Source organism: Bicyclus anynana, chromosome 7 (assembly GCF_947172395.1).
Source record: "Bicyclus anynana chromosome 7, ilBicAnyn1.1, whole genome shotgun sequence".
NCBI classification, from domain to species: domain Eukaryota; kingdom Metazoa; phylum Arthropoda; class Insecta; order Lepidoptera; family Nymphalidae; genus Bicyclus; species Bicyclus anynana.
In genome coordinates, this window is record NC_069089.1 from 4,244,370 (window position 1) to 4,266,701 (window position 22,332).

At 34.2% G+C, this 22,332-nt stretch overlaps 2 protein-coding genes across 3 annotated transcripts in view; one reads left to right on the plus strand and one right to left on the minus strand.

The window, feature by feature from the left end:
- Window positions 1-11,863, plus strand: part of LOC128198285 (protein javelin) — a 138,101-nt gene extending 126,238 nt beyond the window's left edge. For both annotated transcript variants that reach the window (XM_052882698.1, XM_052882699.1), the window contains 2 exons: window positions 5,798-6,541; window positions 7,033-11,863. In XM_052882698.1, the coding sequence (XP_052738658.1) occupies window positions 5,798-6,541; window positions 7,033-11,599 (5,311 nt within the window). In that variant the 3' untranslated portion in view covers window positions 11,600-11,863. The remainder of the gene's footprint in view (window positions 1-5,797; window positions 6,542-7,032) is intronic.
- The window catches only part of LOC112052312 (calcium uniporter protein, mitochondrial), a 181,870-nt gene extending 160,387 nt beyond the window's left edge, over window positions 1-21,483 (minus strand). The window contains exons 1-2 of the mRNA XM_024091330.2: window positions 21,325-21,483; window positions 11,887-11,992 (exon numbers count right to left, since the gene is read on the minus strand). Of these exons, the coding sequence (XP_023947098.1) occupies window positions 11,887-11,992; window positions 21,325-21,429 (211 nt within the window). The 5' untranslated portion in view covers window positions 21,430-21,483. The remainder of the gene's footprint in view (window positions 1-11,886; window positions 11,993-21,324) is intronic.
- Between the last annotated feature and the right edge of the window lie 849 nt (window positions 21,484-22,332).

The window sequence follows — 22,332 nt, forward strand, 5'->3', positions numbered from 1 at the left end:
GCTTACTTTGGGACTTGATCGCAATGTGCGTATTGTCCAAATAGGTAAGTAGGTGAATAATGGATATGACCTCTGCCTTCGATTAGGAGGGTGTAGGTTCAAAACCGGTCCGGGGCATGCACCACCAACTTTTCAGTGATATGCATTTTATGAAATTTAATATCACTTGTCTCAAACAGTGAAGGAAAAACATCGTGAGGAAACTTTAATTCCTGAGAATTTTCTTAATTTTCTACGTGTGTGAAGTCGTGATGAAAAAGTGTGTTTTGTATTTAATTTAAAAATTATGTAGTTAAAATTTTCTTATAAATAAAATTACGGAAATGTTTTAATGATAATATGTAGGAACCTATTCATTGACGAATAGGCGCGAATTTTTCAAGCGACGCGTCCCCGCGCCACCGCCCGCGGGCGAGACTGGCGCGATAAATTCGTATCTCCCCGCACCCCGCGTAATAACCTAAACATTGTCTATTCATAGCGCCTTAAACAACCCGCGCGCCTCGTAGCAACAACTTGGCAAACTTTTTGCTATATAGTATTGCTCGAAATACATGAACAACATTCACAGCAAAACCGTTTTTCGACGGTTTACCTTAAATAAATTAGTAGTACAATAGTAGAATTACAATAATAGTGGAATATTAAAATGAGGGATTTTAAAATACGTTAGTTAACCTATAATTGATACGTGATAGCCCAGTGGATATGACCTCTCCCTCCAATTCTGGAGGGTGTGGGTTCGAATCCGGTCCGGGGCATGCACCTCCAACTTTTCAGTTGTGTGCATTTTAAGAAATTAAATAATCACGTGTCTCAAACGGTGAAGGAAAACATCGTGAGGAAACCTGCACGCCAGAGAATTTCTTAATTCTCTGCGTGTGTGAAGTCTGCCAATCCGCATTGGGCCAGCGTGGTTGACTATTGGCCTAACCCCTCTCATTCTGAGAGGAGACTCGAGCTCAGCAGTGAGCCGTATATGGGTTGATAACGATACGAACCTATAATTTAAATCAATGAGTATGTGTATGTTTATATGTTTGAATGTAAGGAATCGAAATGAAAATGAAAATTTTAATTTGAAATTTATTCAAAAATTTAAATACTTACTACAAATAAAATAAATAGGTACTATATTTTCAACGAAATATATCCTACTTCCTACTTAATATTATAAGCGCGAAAGTTTGTATGGATGTTTGGATGTTTGTTACTCTATCATGTGTCATTATGTTCACGCCTCAACTACCGAATTAGCTGAAATTTTTTATTAAGATATATTATAGCCTGTATTAACACATAGACTACTTTTTATCCCGAGGGATTTGTGAAAAACTAAATACCACGCGGACGAAGTCGCCGGCGTCCGCTAGTTTAAAATAATTTAAGCTTAAAGTTTTAATGAAACTTTGACGTATTTGAACTTTTTGTATTTTTAATAATAATTTAAATGACATGTTTAAATTTTCAAAATATTTGAAAGAAAGAAAGAAAAAACAAATCTTTATTACAGCATTTTTGAGAGCTAATACTAGCATAAAAACATATACCTACATAAATGTAGGAACGCAGATTTCTAAAACCGCTATTTCAAGAGGAAATAGGTTCCGTTGCTTGATAAGAAACTGGGTCTGCCTATAAATCTAAACTAAGTTTGTATCCAAAATTGGGGACATCTTTCCGGCAAGATTCGGATGCGGTCTATCGGAGTATGGTGTCCTTAGGCGGTTTTAGGGGCTATGAATATTTATACCATCCTCCTAGCTGAGACATCTTTCTTAGGGCCTGAATAATGTATTTTCTTCGCAGTAATTTTGTTAGTCGCATTTTCTGATCCTTGAAGTATCAGCAGAACAAAAGTCTTACTAAGTCGAGGGACACAATTGGTGAATTTCTTAATGATAAAGATACTTGGAGGCCACTGGATCAGCATCCACCGTCCCCGGCTGGGCCGATTGATGATCTCTTAATTGGTCTAGGTATATAAGTGGGAGGCTTCGGCTGCGGCTAGTTAACACCCTACCGGCAAAGACGTACCGCCAAGCGATTTAGCGCTCCGGTACGATGTCGAAACCGAAAGGGGTGTGGATTTTCATCCTCCTCCTCCGCCGGCTTTCATCTTAGATTGCATCATCACTTACCATCAGATGGGATTGTAGACAAGGGCTAACTTGTAAAGAATAAAAAAAAACACAGGAAGTAAAAATAAAAGAAATTGTAATGATTTTAACACTCGTAAATTATAATAATGTATGATTTCTTTTCAAAAGACCAACTGTTGAGTTTCTTGCTCTTCTCAACAGAACCTGCTTGAAAGCCTACTTGAATTATTATGATATGAGGAACTTTAGTACGAGTAGGTAATTCTGGAGATTGCTGTACATTTAGCTTGTTAGTCTAGTTCGTGGTTCGGATTATATGGTCATAGTCCTGGGTCAGGTAAAAAAACTTGGTGCCTCTCTCTCTCTCTTTCTTCCATGTCCTTCCATTGTCTTAACTCCTAAGCATCTGATAATAATGATTGTTACAGAATTGAGCATTATCATTAAACCACCAAAAATCCTACCAACCCGCATTGACAGAAAGTGGTAGGTTTATACAATTAACTATCAGCGTAAGCCTAGCTGACGGGAATTAAATAATGCCTTTTTCATATTTTGTATTCACAAATGATTTAAAAATTATTGAGTTTGTTGATGTAGAGCAAAATATTTAAACTTTAAGGAAAGTGTCTATAAAAACATAGTATTGTTATTGAGGAAAATCGACGACCAGTGTTTCTAGTAAAACAAGGTATTTACATGCAACTACGCAAGTTATCGCTGATAACTTGCTGAAACCATTTTGGGAGTTTAAAGTGTTAAGAGTAAATATATTATCGACGAACTGACAGTTGTAAAAAGTCCTTTACAAAAAAAAATAAGATACTTTTTGTTAAAAATATTTTTTTTTCTTTTTAGTGGATAACTATACTGCAAAAAGCCTCTAAAAGTTATTAGTTTCCGGTCAGCTTCCAGCTTTGTCGTCAGATAATGACGATATCTGATAGGTTAATTTGGACTATTGTAATGACTATTAACACCACAGTATACGTTAAGTTATTTCAGTTCTATCAATTTAACAACAAAACTCATTTTGAATCTTTAAATCTTAATGAGACCATTCTGAAAGAATACCCTACCAAACAAAAAAAAAACAATTTTTAAAATCGGTTAAACCTGATTTTTTTTTTTTAATCTATAAGTTTTAAGGGACTTTTATTATAAATAACATGTCAGTCCCATCGTACCCTAATTAACAATGACAATAACATGATAAAAACAAAGCTACTTAAATTAATTACAAGAATCTTCCGTTGATATTACATATTATATAAAAAAAAAACTAATTTTTCTAATTAAACCTGATAAAGTTACGAAGCAACAAACATTATAAAAAATTTATGTGTCGAGTAAGAACTTCCTCTTTTTATTAAAATCGGTTAGAAATAAGATTAACAAAAGAACACGCTCAGTGAAAACAGGTCACACATACATTATAAATAATAAATGGAGTACTTTATTTTTGTCCGCCATGTTAAAGTTGCACTAAAACAATTACGCTAATTGTACACGATTCGTCATATTCCCTGTTAGATGCGGAGCCGATGAAGGGATTTTAGGATTCACTTGGACGTGTCAGATTGGTCTTAGGGAGAAGCCACACGGTGCGGTGCGGTAGCGGTGCGGCGCCGGAGCGGTTTCGCTGCGGCGTCCTGCATATAAAAATCAATGATATGCCACACGGTGCGTTCCGGCGCCGTACCGCAGCCACACTTTTTGCTTCGGTGCGGCGCCGCAATACGGCACCGTTGCGGCGCCGCGTACCACATGTGTACAGTTATGCGACAAAATGTTTCACTCTTAAGGGAAAAATCTTTCATGCTGTTGAGAGCCCTCAATAAACTTACGTTACGTGGGTACGCTTAAGGCAACCAAAGAAAAATTGTAATAATACTCAATAGCTCGTAATATGCTTCAAGTTAAAGTGGGTTAGTTAAAAGCTAAACTGTGTGCATTTCGAAAATCTAACGATTTGAGCGTAACACTAAGAGAATGGGAAGTTTATAAAGATGCAAAATGAAATTCTTGTATTTCTGTATTCGAGCCACTAGTGCGGTTAAATTTAATCTGTTTTGACATTTATAATTTAAAAATAACAATTTCAGAGGAAATAAAATAAATGGTATTTAAATTCTGAAGTTTCCACAACGAAATTGTAAAAAAAAAACCAACTTATTCTTCCTATCATCTAATTCTACCAAATCTAACAGGTCCAAGCGACGCTCGAGTGTGTACACTTTTAGCATCACGGGCTCCCCTGCTATGTAACACACACTCGTAGCCGAGTGCCCTCCAGTTACTCGCTGTTCGCTAAGCAAGTGATCATTAGCGAATGCGCGACAATCTTGGCACTCTTTCAAAACGTTCTGACTAAACTTTGAATGCTTCTGAATCATTGGAGCGCTTGGCTTTGCTTTTTTATTTAGGTAATTACTAGCAGACGCCAGGTACTTCGTCCGCGTGTAATTTATTTTTTATTTTAGGATTTTCATACAAACTTTTATCCCCTAATCGCCTTAAGGGTTAAATTTAAAAATATTCCAAACAAACAGACAGACTCTGGAATTCTTAAAACTAATAAATGGGACTTTTACGCAAATGTTACTAAGCAACATACAAGCTTCTTTTTATCCCAGAAAATCCATGGTTTGGTTGGTTGTGTGAAACACTGAATTCTATACGGACGAAATTGTAGGCTAGCGGACAGTCCATTAACATAGAAGAGAACCAAACCAAGTACCTACATTAAGTATTATAAATAAAGTCATAAATATTTATCCTACCGCTACGCACAGGCCTCTAAGTGGAAAATTAACGTATCAGAACACCTCCACCGATGTGTCATCTACACCACGTCATGAAACACAACACACTGCGCGTCAACCAGAGGCTAAAGTGCTGAAACTCATATGTCTTTAACTTCACTAGGGTCCATCATACCCTTCAGGGAGAGAATAGCAATTCCTACGCGATCAACTGACAAAGTTGACGTATTTACACGTACATATGTATTACTATGGATGTATGCTATGGAGTTAAAAACATCACATTTACCTATGCAAAAAACTATAATGATTTTAATATTTCATGCCTTTTAAAATTATTAGACCGGGTTAAAAAATATTATGCAAGTGAAGTGCTCGTATTTATAAAAAGAGAAGACTATGATTTATATTATGTAGTGATATTATTTATAATGTTTAATATATCAAGATAAAATAAACAGTTTGTTAAAGCAAACGACACGGTTTACGCCCTAAAAATCCGAGATAGTACGTAAGAATGATCTCTTGCTACGCCTAATGTATTTGGTCAGTGCTCTGAAGATAAATATAGATATATATTTTTTTCACTAGTGTAAATATGCGTAAACTGTACGTCCACAACGCTCCTGGCTAGTTGCCAACATTGTCACTGCAAACATTACATGAACACGAGCTTACGCTCGAAAGCCAATATGATAAATTGATAGAGAGGCAATACGCCCGTAAATAAACGTAGACAGTAGACACGGACTGTTTACATCAATCATCACTTCGTTAGCTAACTGGCCTTCGTAGTCCACTAACCCACAATATGCCATAGCCTTGAGTTAAATCGTATCAAATATTCCCATATCTTCGGCAAACAGCTGTATCTCCGCCTTAGTCCGAAACCAAACATCTTAATCTAATCACCGTCCTTTTACGTTCCAGGCACTCGGTGGACTCGGTCGCGTCGTATTCTAGTCAGAATCACGTTGACCGTATCAGGACTCAGAACTTCTCAGCGGCTTCTTGTCAAGACGAAAGTGACTTCGGGTCGATCAAGACCAGCCTGTTCAGACGGTCATCCTCGAATTTAGAGTATTCAGTCAAACGGCCGGAGAGCGTCACCTCAACAAGTTCAACAAGAAGCCGCCTTCGAGAATTCGTCGAAAGGAAATCGAGCCAGGACGAGCACAAGCCCGCGGCAAACACCGTCGCTGACATACAATATTTTGAGAACCCCACAGAAACCTTGGAATTTGATAAACCACGAAATTCTCTAGAAAAGAAAAATCAAGACGAACGACCTAAAAAGCGGAAATTGTCGAAGAGCAAAGAGTGCGACAGTAAAGGCAAGAAAAACGAAAAATATCAAAGCAAGCTCGCCGATTACTACAAGCTACCAGTACAACTACCACAGGACGAGTTCTATCAACACTTGACACGGTCGAAAGCAGCAGAAGAATTTTTGCAAAAACGATTTTCAAATTCGGACACTGAATTCAGCGGTAGCTACGGGAGGCTGTGCAAGCATAAAGAAATAGAAGGTTCTAACTTACGTCGTAGTAGAAGCTTGGCAGTGATAAGAGAAGAAACCTTTACTGACCTCCAAATACAAAATCACACTAAAAATAAAAGGTCGCAGCTCATTCCACGTGCTCGCCTATTTGACAAGCCTTGCTTCAGAGACAGGTAAATATACTCTATTATTTTAATATGACATTGTAATGACTTATTCCTACCAAGATGCTTCAATGCGGATTCCCGACCATATGGTGATGATGTTTGACTCTGTAACAATCACTAACAAATATTAATGATACTATCTCGAAGTGACGGCACCGCACTTTTGGAGGCACAGGTATATAACCCTGTCAACTTCTCAATAACGGGGTATATAGACTGAGATTATCTTCGAAGAAAAACTCAATATTGCATAAGTCCACTCAGGACTCGATCCCAGTACCTCATGACTCGAAACTGCATAGACTAACCACTGAATTCGTGAGGCAGTTGATCTATAATACTATTACAATTATATTTATATCCGATCCCCTTGTAATTGTAAGTGATCCCCATTAAAGGTATTCTATAAACACAACAAAAATGAATCGCTTGTCCAAATCCAAACTTACATCCTAAATTATAATATTAATTAATATTTCATTTTTTTATTTTTACAGATTAACCGGACGTGCTAAATACCAAACAAAAGAAGAAGTATTAGAGGGAATTTATATTGATAGTACAGTATCGTGTTTCGCAGACATCAACCAAGCAAGAGTAGACGAAGACACGCCTACAAAAACAAATAACGCAGGAAGCAAGTCAGATAAAGAAGACGTTTTATCACGCGACGAAAGTCAACACTCTAGAGCAGACAGTTGGCCAAATTTAAACGAGGAAAATAAGCAAACAAATCTTTCAGAAGATAGTATTGGACATTCACGGAATCCTAGTGAAATTGATAGCTTGGATTCTAACTACGTTAGAAAACACTATAATTTTGAGGCACATCGAAAAAATTACAAAGATAGCTCTCCTGAAACCGATAGGTCTCCTAACAGTTGCAAAGAACTGTACATAACTACTGATGATCCTGATAGTGAAAACGAAACTCAAGAGACATCTATACCTATAAACACTGACAATAATGATAACATCCCTACCACAAAAACTGAACGAAGTAAAATAAAATCAAATCCATCTGATTTAGTTGTTGATTCAAACACTTATGATATTACAAGTGCTAGTCCTTCAAAAGATATACATATAAAAACAGAAATTTACCCTACATCTGAAGAAAATAAAGATTGTGATATACAGTCTGTACTTTCTGAAAACGATGAAACTATATCTAGTCCTGCTGATAGTATAACATCGTACATATCTATTTCAATAGCTTCTTCTACAGACAAGTCTCATAAGCTAGAATACTTGGCAAATTCACTTGCTGAAAAAATTGATGAGTACTGTGATTCACAATTTCAAGAAAACAATTTGGTGCACTCGCAGACCACAACTTCTGAAAATCAAAACCTTGAAAGTGATCCAATTTATACGACAGTTCATAAGAAAACAACATTTGCAGACTTGAGACGCGATTCTATCTTAAGCAAAGCTAGCAATTCATCTAACAAAGATAAAATCAAAACACCTACCAATGAAGTTTATATAACCAATACCTTTATTGGATGTAATGATTACAGCCAAGATACGTATTGTACATCCTCCAAAAATATAACTACAGAACCATTTGTGACTACTCTTATAGAAAATCAGTACTATTCTTTACCTGATTTAAACATAAGCAAATGTTTACGAAAATCAGAAAGAATTGATGCTCAACTTAGAGAAGAAGACCCTGAAGACATACCTTGTGAAAATACGTTCGAAATAGCACAAACTCATTTTAGAGAAATATTATCACATAAAAGCAACGAAAACTATGGCCAATTAAACAAAATAAACATAACTTATCACAATAACGATAATAATATTGACAATTCTGAAGCTCAAATTATACAAAACTTCTCGAAGCTTGAAGACGATTTAAAATCTATTGTAACAATTGACAGTTCAAATCCGGATGAAAATTCACACTACTACCACTTGGACCACCACCAGAACGAAAGAGAAATAAACGAAATCGAAGGTACTATTCGAAACAATAAAATAATAACAAAATCGGAAAGTTTAAAGATCGCTCAGAATCTTTCTTACAAGCCTGAAGTTAGGATATTAAAATCTCTTTCAAATGATAACATTAATAAATCAGTAAAAGAAAAGAAAATAAATTGTGCAATAAAGAAACATTATTCTTTACGTCAACGAAATCCCGCTGAAGACGAAAACTTTCGTCTTCCAAGTCCCAACAGTGTAGATAAAAAAATAATTAAATCTTGTCCATTAACCTCAAAACTATCATTTAGTGAACAAATTAAAAACCATTCATTACTATCACGAGTGCAATCTTTCAAAACTTGCGCTGAATCAAATATTTCAATTGTACCACTAAGTGGCCATCAAACAATTGTAATAAATCCACCTGTAACTCAAGAAATACCTGATACAATAAACATCGATCAAGAAGCAAACACACAACCAGAAATAAAACAAGATACCAAATCTCCAACAGAGACCAATTTAGAACCACGTCTAATAAAAATCGAAGAAGGCAACAACGTAAGTCACAGTGGTAATAATTCTTTTCAAATTAGTCATATCGCAAAAGACCCTTTTATAACAATTAAACTCAATAAAGTTGTGAAAAAGACCATTCCAAAGTTGAATAGCATATCTTATGAAACGACTTTAGCTAATAAACAACATTTACAAAGACCACCACCAAAACTTATAATAAGCGATAAAAAGAACGTGGCAAACAATAATTTACAGAATAATAAAATTACAATGACGCGGCCACAAGTCTTGCAGGTTATTGACTCGAGAAATAAAAAACAGACTAGTAATACATACACAGACAAAGCTAAAAAAATCATCAACTATCAAAAACCCGAACGAGAAGCTAAAGAAGATATCAAAGAATACAAAGGTGACAGTAGTCATGATAAAGATAAACTTAATAATGCTATAAAAACAGATATAGAATATCAAGAAAAAATTAATTCTGTTAAGAGTTATTGGTCCAAATTAAATGAGAAATCTCCAGAAAATGAGAAAACTCAAAATAAACAAACAGATATGTCGGTCTGGCCAGAAGCTACAGATGGAACAAAACAAGATAATATGAATAGGGAATCTAAGCAAGATTGTGAAGAAAATAATAAATGTGTACAGGAAGTATCAGTTGGTAGCATTATTAAATCTTTAGAAAGTGTTAAAATCGTAGATAGCATTAGAAAAATAAGTCAAACCAAACTTAATTTGTGGAAGGATGAAACTGAAAAAGTTAAAAGTGATTCAGAAATCGATGAACCGCTTGTAGAAAAGATAGTAAAAGAAAATACTGGTACTATATACGATAATCCTAAATATATTAAGAAACCTGAGATAGACGTTTCTCGAGATACACCAGAAATTGAAATCGTTGAATTAAGTAGTGATGACAATCAGAATCAAAAAACCCAAGCAACTCTTATTAAAGCTAAAGGTTATGAAAAAGGATGCGACGAATTCGATCACGTGAGATATAAGGTAATGAAATCAGAGCTATTCAAAAATAGTATGATAGCAAATTATCGTAAAGAGGCTCAATTTGATGGACTTTTACAATATCTACAAGATTACAGTTTTCAAGAATTATTAGTCAACAATAACATAGTAATAATTGAGCCTGTTAGAACTAAAGTCGAACCAGCTCCAAGGAAGAATACAAAAACAGATACCTGTAAAATTTCACCTATTTTACTGAAGAAAAATGAACAATCTTCTCAATTTGAAAAATCAAAAAATGCTGTTCGACGACATTTTTTTTATCATCCTATAAGAGTAAATAAGGAAATAATTGAAGAAGAGCTCCCAAATCCGGATACAGTTAAAAAGGTTAGAAATTTATTTGAAGTTACATTAAAAATGAAAAGCCCAATGACTCACGATCCTCCTTTGGTGGATGAAAATGCCGGCCTTCCAAGAAGAGCTACATCTTACAGAAATTTAAGCGAAGAAACGAAAAGCAGTAAAGTTGGAGGAAGAAAAAAAATTACACGACAATTAACTATCGATACAAACTTTGGTAATAAAAAATGGGACAACGCTAGCTTATCGAGTGGGGTATCTAGTGGAGATCTTAGTTCAAACAACGAATACGAAACCGATGGCCTTAGTCCATATTCACAAAAAACTCTAAAGGATAATGTTTACAGTTCTAGTGACGAATATCTTTGCGATTCAGGAAGTCAAGACTTCTGCTGCGAAAGTCAATACGTAAGTCCAGACATCCTTAAAAAAATACGGGACTGTGGAACATCTGTTACATATTACGGCGGTAAAGTTCTAAATTCAAAACCTGGTTCCACAGTTAGTCCTATGACTAAGGCTATAATGGAGGAAATTAAAAGTTTGCAAAAAAATTGTAGTAGGGATTGTTATTCATGTCAAACCAAATGTCGAGGTGAAAAATGTTCTTGTTTAGTAGCAGACAAACATGAACAGATGTTGTCGGAAAAAGTTGGAAATAGCCCCGCAACAGAATTGGAATTGAATCAAATCCAAGAGAAAAATAAACGCTCAGATAGTTTTCCAGGTTTTAAGTTTAAACTTGTGAAATCTAATAGTTGCAGCAGTCGACTTGAGCTGACCGGTGCTGATGAGAGTAAAAATCCCAGAATCAAGTTTAGAAAACAGAATTCTAAAGAAGATCCCCCATTAATAAATGAAGATGAAAACTCTGTAAAGAATAAAATATGCCGTTTAGAAAGCTATAACAAAGGTATCGTTAAAAGTCCTTTTCAGGACAAGGACAGTGATGATAATAACATCACCGCATACAGCAAAAAAGATAAAAAAATTAACGGTAACATAGAAAACAAATCAAACGATACCATTACAATACCAGAAACAGACGAACAAGAATCAACGAAACAAGTAGTGCTTAATACCGTGCAAGATATAACAGAAGCCAAACAGACAAACGACGCTAATAGTTTTGAAAAAAAGTTTTACTATCTCAATGATAATATTGAATTGAATAAGGTGTCACCCGGAAAATTTGGTGAGATGGTGTTCGAAGAATTCGAAGTTTTAGAAAACTGTTACGATAGTTTAAACAGTAATAAGTCTTTGAAATAGTATATTAATTCAAAAGCTATTCGCTTACTTTGTGATCTGTGCCTGTTTCAAACGCTTTTAATTTATTACCTACTTGTAAATTTAATAATAATTATTATTTATCTAATTATATCTTTAGTATTTCAGTGTCTCAACTAATTAGATTTAGAATTTTATGTAAACTGTTTAATTTAAACGTCTATAATTATTTATATTTTTAGTTAACGCTATAGTCCTGGTGATGGTCCAACCCTTTGTAATAAATTACGTTTAATGTTCCGATAATACTATTTTATTTACATCCTTACCGTCAGATTCGTGGTCGATTTTGGTGGGAGTAGCTTTGGATCCGTGCACGCATACGCTCGTGAACAAAGAGCGACGCATCGGCCGCCATCGACGACACCATGATTCCTGTTGACAATCGAATTGAACGTTTAGAAAAAATACGCCAGTTCCAAACAAGAAAACCTGTCAATTATGTATTTCGATAAACGATTTAAAATCTGAACCACATCGATTTTCATCGTATTTTCGTTTCCTTGTGAAAACAATGATCTTTGTTTTCCTCTAAATCAATAGGGTACTTGCCTGCAGTACCAAAACAAGAAGATTTTTTGCATATGGACAGTTTAGTTGTCTAGAAAATCGAATCACATTTTTATTTGTGAAAACATTGAAAACTGCCACTAGGCACACTGGTCAGTTTTAAAGTCAGAGTTTCGATTACACTTCATCACTTTTTAATTTGGAAATTTATAATTTTTGAATAAACTTTAACCCCAAATACTGAAGCGTGTATCGTTTTCGTGCTGTAAGAAATATAAGGTTTTAAATTAATACCTAATATTATAAAATATGTAGAGCCTACAAAGAGATATACTTTAAAACCTTCAATTTCAGTGTAATTCAAGTATATAATATCAATACATGATAATTAAAGATACCTAGGTACATAAATATTCAATAATTTACAAGGTGTTAGCAAGTATAATAATCGGTTAAGAAGTCAAATAAAAATATCATGGGATCTATCATGATAAGATAGCAAATGTCAACATTAGTTATCGGTTTATCACAGGCACTTTCTACGTGGAGCTGTGGGGAACTCCTATAGGTATATCAAGCAAGATTTCCGTTCGATAATTATAATAATCTAAGACGTAATCAAAAATAAATAAAATAACCCGACAAGTGTGAGTCCGACTCGCCCACCGAGGGTCCCGTACAAAATTACTATACGTAATAATGTTTTGTGATTTACTTTATTAGAATTTCAGATGTTTTCCCTATACTTGTAGTATATGTGTATAATAGCAAATGTCATGTGCATGTATATCTTGGTATATATAATAGTCTGCCTGCAATAGTCTTAAATTGATATTGATAAAGTCCTTTTCATGAAAGAAGTCATGCGGCTCAAAACTGAACCAAAATCACAGCAGCAGACACAACATTACACAAATGACAATAAGACCGTACCATTACCAAAAGACAATGAGCGCCAATAAGACATTAACGCGTCTGACTTCTTTCATGAAAAGGACTATACCTCAATTTAGGAAGACTAAAGTTTTTCTCCTTTCGGTAAGTACGGAAGCCAATTATGGAGTTTGGATTGCAGTGGCTTTCGCAGATCGCAAGTTTCAGACCCTCAACCTTCCAAGCATACTTACATGACATGACCTCGAAATAAAATGATATTGGTAAATATGGGCGTCTTAAGAAGGCTCAGAGTCACACAGCGGACGATGGATCGAGCAGAAATGAAGAGATCTCTTTCCGAGTTGATATGTATGTACCCTTATGCACGCCATTGACGATCAATTATTGTCTCATTTCTGCAGCACCCAGGACTATAACTGATCGTGTATTGGTCACTGCGTGCATGACGGCTCGACCTATGAAACGTCTTCGCTGCCGTTTGCGCTGCAGAAACGTGAGAATAATTGACCGTCAATGGCTGACTGAAACTCGTTTCGTTTTGTTAATTCTTGAACGAATTTATTTCTTACTAGCCGACGCCCGCGACTTCGTCCGCGTGAAACTCGATGTAAACTTTCAACTACCGCTACCCTACCCCTACCCTACTCTTACCTACCACTACTCTACTTTTCTGGTTGATTTTTTACACCTTGTGTCCGAAAAACCCAAATATCTTACGGAACCCTACTTTTGTCCAAAATAAAATTTAGCCTATGTTACTTGTGGATAATGTAGCTTTCTAATGATGAAAGAATTTTTAAAATCGGTCCATAGTTTTTGAGCTTATTCATTTATTTTGTTTTTTATGTTTGTTTGTTTGTTTGTTTGATTCATTCAATCAAACAAACATACAAACAAAGTTTTCCTCTTTATAATATTAGTATAGAAGTATAGATTAAAAAAATCACACCAACCGTATCATACGATAGTTGTTTCTTGGAGTAAACCCCAGTAATTTCCAATTATATTACTTGCTGACTACTTGATGGTCAGGTAGTTGGGCTTTGGCCGTTGCTAGTTATCATAGTGCGCGAAACTGTAACGAAGTCGCGTAAAAAACAGAGGGCGACTGCATAAATTGACTGCAAAAATACTTGAGCCAAATTACGAGTACTTAGGTATTATTCATAACGTAAGCATTGAGGTCATTGTTCTTGATATGTACACTATATTTTTACATTGCAATGGTTATGCAGATTTATGAACTTTAGGAGCGCTACACACATAAGCGAGTGAGGAATTCGCATGGAGTAAACTCTACTCTACTCGTATCAATCTACGTGCATCGTTAACCAAGTCACTTAAAAACAGTCAGGGGTGTTACATATACAAAAACTTGAGTTCAAAGTAATACCTATTACGCGTATAATACGTAGGCATTAAGGTCATTGTTCTTGATATAGGTACAATATTTTTTTACAATGCAATGCTTATGCATTTTTATGATATTTAGGAGCGTTACACACTATGCGGGTGAGGAATTAGCATTGTTGTACCCACAACTAACTATGCTGTTATGAACAACCGTTTAGTAAAACCAACCAAATAATAGAGATTCTGCATTTAGCGTTCCGGTACAATATTGTGTAGAAACCAATTAAGGTGTGGATTTTCATCCTCCTCCTAACAAGTTAGCCCGCTTCCATGTTAGATTGCATCATCACTTACACACCATCAGGTGAGATTGTAGTCATGGTCTAACTTGTAAGGAATAATAAAAAAAGTTTATACTTGGGAATTACGGGATCCAATTGAAAAATTCCTTATGCCAGTTCCAGGTCTGCTAGCTGTGATATAAGTAGGCGATAATTAATCGATATTGATTAACAAGTTATACCTACCTATAGTTTATCCTTGGCAATTAAAATAGCGTGTAGATAAAAAAAATTACGATAACATTCAGAAACTATTCAAAAATGATAAGAAGTAGTAGTATCTATCTATTATTACAACGCTGTAGTACATATTGAAATATGACTCTATCTACAGAAACTCTGACTTCTGCCGTCAGTCAATTTCAGAAACCTGTGCCAATTTCTCAACTCGCTTGCGTGTATAGTGCGCCTAACATCCCATACGTTAGCCGATTCGTTTTAAATTGTAATGTATGAGAAGACAACTGTCCAGTATTCATGGAGTGTATTGTTCGTACTTGGCAAGCTTTACATGACAAAACTACGTAGGTGACAATATAAATATCTTGTAATCTGTTATTTGATTATAAAGACTAAATTCCTGGCAGCCACCACACACTATCCGCATATGTAATAATGTGATTATAATGTATGACAATAAAATACTTAATTACCTACCTCCTTATCAATTAATATTATTATTACCAATTTACAATTTAATATTAAAAAGAGAAAAGATTTCTATTTTTGTTTGCTTGTTACGAATAGGCTCAGTAAGTACTGCACCGATTTTAAAAATTGTTTCACCAATGGAAAGCTACATTATCAACGAGATATAGGCTATATTTTATGAAATGTATACCCACGGGAGTGGGAACTACGCGGGTAAAAACCCGTTGAAGTTTCATGGAAAACACCACCATATTTTATTTACTTTTAAAAGACTATTATTTATAAATATAAAGTTCAAAATCCCTTTAAAATTGATTAGAACAAATAAGTACATCTAATGTAAAACACAGGTTATTTAACATCAGTAAAATAATTAGTACAATGAATAATACTTATTAGTAGTAAGGTCATAAGTAAAACCAGTATTTTAGCTTGTTACTCGATCTTGCTATAATAGTAACTAAATACTTAACGCATATTAAGGTCTCGTCATGTGATTAATATAGGCTACGCCATACTGTCCTAGTCATTTCTGTTTGCACGCAAATGTTTGTCTTACGTGTTCATCAAATTAGCCACGATCTATGTGAATTGCAAAGACTCTCGAGTCTCTTTAAAAGCGACTGTATTTTACACAAACATCATGGTTTCAATGCGCATTCGTATTACGACGCCTTATAATCTGAGAACTGGTGGATACATATCACGAGGTGCTTAATAAATAGTCTGTGTGAACCAAGTATATAGAGTTACTTAGGGATGATGCATTTAAAAGTCATTAGTTAAACCAGTATTTTACCTTGTTACTCGATCTTGCTTTGCATTAAGTATTAGTTAGTTAAGTAATACTTAACGCATATTATGGACTCGTCATGTGATTAATGTAGGCTTCGCCAAACTGTTATAGTCATTTCTGTTTGCACGCGAATGTATGTTTGTCTTACGACTTACGTGTTCGTGTAATTAGTCACGATCTATGTGAATTGTAAAGACACGTATCTCTTTAAAAGCGACTGTATTTTACACAAACATCATGGTTTCAATGCGCATTGGTATTCTCTATTACAGGTTGACGACTCCTTATAGTTATAACCTGAGAGCTGGTGGATATATATCAGGAGGTGCTTAATAAATAGTCTGCGTGATCTTAGTATAATAGAGTTACTTAGGGATGATGCATGACTCGTGGCGGACGCGAGCTACTCTTATGCTCCAAAACTTTTTGAACATATATTATGTGAAGAGCCCTGGATGAGTCGGTCACGTGCTAACATTAATCATTCTTAAACCTGCCCGCTATCTTCTGACTTTAGACGGCTCTATGAAAAACTTCACGACTTATGATTTTTAGCTACTTCATCTTGGTAGAATCGATTACCTACCATTTTGTTTATATATTGAGTTATGTATCAAATTTTAGAACTACTTTTATATCACAATGCAGCTTATTACATTAAAATATTTGATTAAATTAATTTAAACTAATTTTATATACTCCTTTTTTTTTTACGTGGGGAAATCCTCATGGATACCTTCTCGCCACGGGAAGGCAAGAAGGTTATGTCGGACTTCAACCGACTAAAACCCCACGGTGTTCCGACTCGCCGCCTGATGACTGAGCCACGGGAACATTTCGTAAACTACCGCAACCCAGCCAGCGACACTCGTAAATCGAGCTCTCCTGTTGAATTTTATATACTCCTAGTGCAAACATGCGTGACGGTCCAATACAACTTACTATAATTAAGTAATTTACAGATAAATACTACATACAGAAATTACGAACATAATACGAGTAATGGTTCAAGTACTAGTACTAGCTGTAATTTCTAAATTAGGAAAAGTGTGTAATAGTTTTATCACAAATTAAATTTTTATGCAGCCCCGCATAGTAACAGCACATGGGCTCTTAAAGTAACCGTCATTGTGCTCTTTTGTAATGAATGAAATGAGCAGTTGCTCAGTCATGCAAATTCTCTGCACTGAATTTAGTCAGGTGACTCCAATTGAGTTTTACATCACTTAATGATATTTTAAGGAATTCAACCGCTGTAGTTACTGTTAGGTAACAGTAACCATGTGTATTTTTAAAAAAATTAGCTAAAGGCTTGACATCCGATAAAACTGAAGTGTGATTCTGCTATTTTAAATACTCATCGATGTAATTCGCTTTTAACAAATTTTATTAGAATTGGAACTTTATTTCTATGGGTTGCCAAAAATAAAATGTCACTGACGACTTTATCATGGAAATTAGCGATGTCACATCACAATTCCTTCACAAAATGCAGGAACTGCGTCTGCATTCTGTGAAGTGATTGATATAAAAATGATGATAACATATTTCCTCCTTGTCATTGGAAAATATTTGAAAACGCAAAATAAATATTATCAAAATATTACCGATTCTCGCGATCAGCATGAACAAAATTGCAGAGCATAATATGTTTTTATTAAAAGAAGATATGATAGCTGCGACCTTATGGGTATACGAGTACTTAGGTACAACAAATTGCCGGTCGTTCATGCAAATGACTCGTCGGGATGTCGTTCAGATGCTGTCGGCATAATGTGCCTTGCGAGACAATAGTCGCACAAATTACTAGATAACTGCTTGCAGTTAAGTATTTTATGCTTTAGATATGGCACCAACGCGTCGAAATTTAGGCAAATGATGACAAATTCACCCAATATCATTTAGTCTTATAGTAAACAACGAAAGTTACTTGAGCATCATCATCATTATCAACCCATATTCGGCTCACTGCTGAGCTCGAGTCTTCTCTCAGAATGAGAGGGGTTAGGCTGTCCTCCACACTGGCCCAATGCGTATTGGCAGACTTCACACACGCAATTAAGAAAATTCTCTGAGCATAATACCTAAATATTGTCAGTGGAGTAGCTGATTCGGAAATCGTTTGGTGGTGATTTTGTAGACACGTAACGTATCTAATAGAATAAAATCATTGCTCGTACTGTATTGTGCATATTGCTGCCTAATTGATTAAGGATAGGGAGAAGTGTCGAAAGCTAGACCATTATCTATAATTTAAGCTTTAATAGCTCCACGCTAAAGGGGCCGGACTCCCCCCCCTTCCGCTAGACTATTATCGTACCCATTCCTAAATAGACCTTTCGACTAATTGGAGAGGAACGGGAATATTGATCTCATCTGCAAATTTAGCAAATGAATTTGGATTCTTTTTTTCTTTTTTAAACATAACATCTTAAGGATGCCATAGGTAATTCAGGTAACTGATATCTCCTTGTACATTACCCATACCCATTTCAATAAGTTCTAATACCCAAAAATGTTTTATTCTCGTTACGTTTAAATTATTATTATATATTCAAATATAAAAAATGAAATATAACAATGAAAGTTCACAAAATTGTGCAAAGGCAGTCTTATTGCCAAAGCAATCTCTTCTAGACAATCTTTGGATGAACAAATTGAAATATTTCAACTTCGATTGTCCTTTTTTACTTTTTCATAAACAGTAATTTATATCAATAGCACATGTTTTCCTAAACCGGTATGATTTTTATAATACGTAATACTACATTATAGTAGGGGAGACCATGATGCTAAATGTCGATTTAGTAGAGCATTGCAGGGAAGGACCAATTAATTAGATTTGGTAGAGTAAATGATAAGAAGAATAAATAGTTTTATAATATTTCTGCTTTCAGTGGTGGAAAAAACTACAAATTATTTTTGTTATTCTATGACTATTATGGTCTTCAAAATGAAAAAAATAATGATGCGAAATACAACGGTTTTTTTTAATTTTGTAACTCTCTCTCTCCCTTAGGTTGGGCTGTAAAACGTTCAAATCTTCAGATTTTGGACTTGCAGTTGCACACTTTTTAGGGTTCCGTAGTCCACAAGGAACCTTATAGTTTCGCCATGTCTGTCTGTCCATCCGTCTGCCCGCGGCTTAGCGCAGAGGCTATTACTACTAGAAAGCTGTAAATTTGCATGAGTATGTACATCAAAAAGAAGTCGTAAAATAAAATTATGAATTTTTTTTTAAGGTTGAATATTTTTTTTTACACGTTTATTTCATAGTGTGTAAAGATAAAGTTGTAAGTAAGATAACTCAGAATCTATTGGGTATAAATAATATTAATTACGTCTGTAAAGTGGCAAAGAGAAAATTAAATAGTTTTTTTTGGTGTTTCAAAACATTTAACATGTAAATTAGGATGAATTTTTTATCGTCTATCCCACTGTGTGGGGCAGTTATCAGTTTTTTTTTTGTGCATTACATAATTAAACTGCTCATATAATCTATGGAACCCTACACTGCCCATGGCCCAACTCGCACTTGGCCAGTTTTTAAGCATAAACTCACCTACCTAACCATAATAGGATGTACTGATTAATTTTTCTGACATTGATATTTTTGGGTTGCCCACCAATAAATATTATAGGGTTAAGTGGAGGTGCTCGACAACCTACAGGCTAGGTAATAAGGATTTAATTGTGGTAGAGGAACATAAGGGATATGCTCATCTATCATGCTTGAGTGAATCCCAAAATCCCTTCTTCGGCTCCCCTACTATTATAGTTACTACTGAAAATTGCTCATTATGACAGCAACAGGCAATTAATGATGCTAGACTAACCAATCATTATTATCCTGTCTCACTATTGAGCCAAATTTATGTCACATGACAAATACACTCTTTACAGAGTAACAGCTGCAGTAAACTATGGGTCTGCTAAACTGTATCGACACAACATGGTGGGAATAAGCTGTGTAAGTTTCTCTTGTAAATCTTTATTCAGGGTTAGGACATTAGGATGATGATATATGATAATGTTCATATAATGAGGTGCAAGTTTCAAATGCCTGGTCAGGGCAAAAAAAAAACCTAGTTACTGGGTTGCTCTTTCAATTCGAATTAAAGTCAATATTTGAGAAGTTTATAGTATTGGTACAGCCTCTGAGAAGTAAATCAGTAAATTAGCCTGTCCTGAGACTAATTTCTTACAGGTTATATTAGAATTATGTGCCATTAGACGATATTAGTAAGGAAAAAGATTACACCTGCATTAGTAACATGAACACTGAGCTATTAGGTGCAGCCTGATTAGCGTACCATGATCTTCAGGGTGCATCATAATTTAGCTGCAAATAAAATTGCTGCCCAGAAGTGTTTCTGTCATTAAATCAAATTAAAAATAATAAAAACCAATACTTATTGTCCTTATGTTCCTAAAACTCTAACTTATTTAAAGGTAAACTCAAAAGGGTATATCATAGGAATTAATATTATAAACAACAAAATAGGTAATCAAATAATATTTACTTAATTATCAACCTTATACCATATAACTTGAAAGATAAGGAGCACTGAATGCATCAATATAAATAACACACTTGATAAACATAAAACAATGAACTCAAATTAAAGTTACATTTTTCACAGAGTTTAAGGAAATGCATATTTTATAAACAATAAAAATAATTTAACTACTTACTTACAAAATATTTGACTTGTTTTTAAATCACATACAATGCAAATACTCCAGAAAAAAAAAGCATTTAAAAATTAAAATCTTAGGAATACTCTAAGAATAAGTCCCTATAAATTAATTTGGCGGTGATTAAAAATATATATATTTAATTCAGTGGATATTTTATCATTAAAAAAATATAAATGTTATAATCAATTGGCCCCTTGGTATATGAAGTTTAAATAATATCATTTAAATTTTAAATTAAGTAAAAGTTAAACCGGTAAAACAGGAGAGGGTATCGGTATTATTACACTATCAATTTATTAAATCAAGTTCCACTTTTAAATGACATTTGACAGCTTATAAATAAATATCTGAAGGAACATAACAATTTTAGATACACGTGCATAGGAAAAAAGCCGCAATCTTAAATGAAATTGTAAACCATATAATAGGCTGGTATAATTAAACCAATGGGTACTTACTCTGTTATTGGACAAATCCCTAAATATTGGAGATAAACACAAACCGCGATTTATTTCTAATTTAGCTAAAAGTCGGCACCTAGACACACACACCGTCGACGCCATTTTTACACTACCAATATAACATAACACCCGCCCAAATCATATAACCTCTGCAAGTATATGTCATCTATGGTTGGTATCAATGTCAAGACTAACTGATTAATAATTGAGGGTATTTAATTTTTCACTAAATATTTTAATAGTTGCTAAAATTATTGTAGTTCTCGAATAAAATGATGTATGAACAATTATATTGGATTTTTTGTAAAAAAAATCCTGCGCCTTTTATTTGTATACAAGATCATTTAAAATTAAAAATACAACAAAAGACAAGAAATAAATATTTCACGAAATTAATCTCAAGCTTTTTATAAAAATATATTTCAATTTTTAATCATAAATAGTTTGAATATGGCGCGGTTTTTCAGTAATGTTGGTTATAATGGAAACAATTTAAAATGCGTTCATTTTATATTTTTATATTCATAAAAGGGATGTATACAAACCTGAAATATACTCTTTACTTTATTGTTTATTGTATAAATAGTTTCAACTAATAAAGAAGAAAAATGAGCTTATTAAAATGTTACGTGCCTTAAAATTATTTTATTAAGTTCAAGTTTGTATGAAGAAACTTGATTTTCGATACATAATTAAATCAAAGAAGTGTAGCAAAATTTCAATTTCATTTAAATAGTATATTGTGTATTTTGATTACAAATTCAGAGTATAAGATTAATGAATAAAATTATTATCTTAAATTTACTTTAATTTTATTTATGTGAAAATTGCAATATGTATTTTGTATAACTACTAAATTATAATACTTATCTTGAATAGGGGGTTTTTTTATTATTTAATTCATATAGTACAATCAATTATTTATACTAAGACAATAATAAATGAAGCTTATCTTGAATGATAATTTATTTTAGCTTGTCATTGTAATTATTGTCAAACTGACAG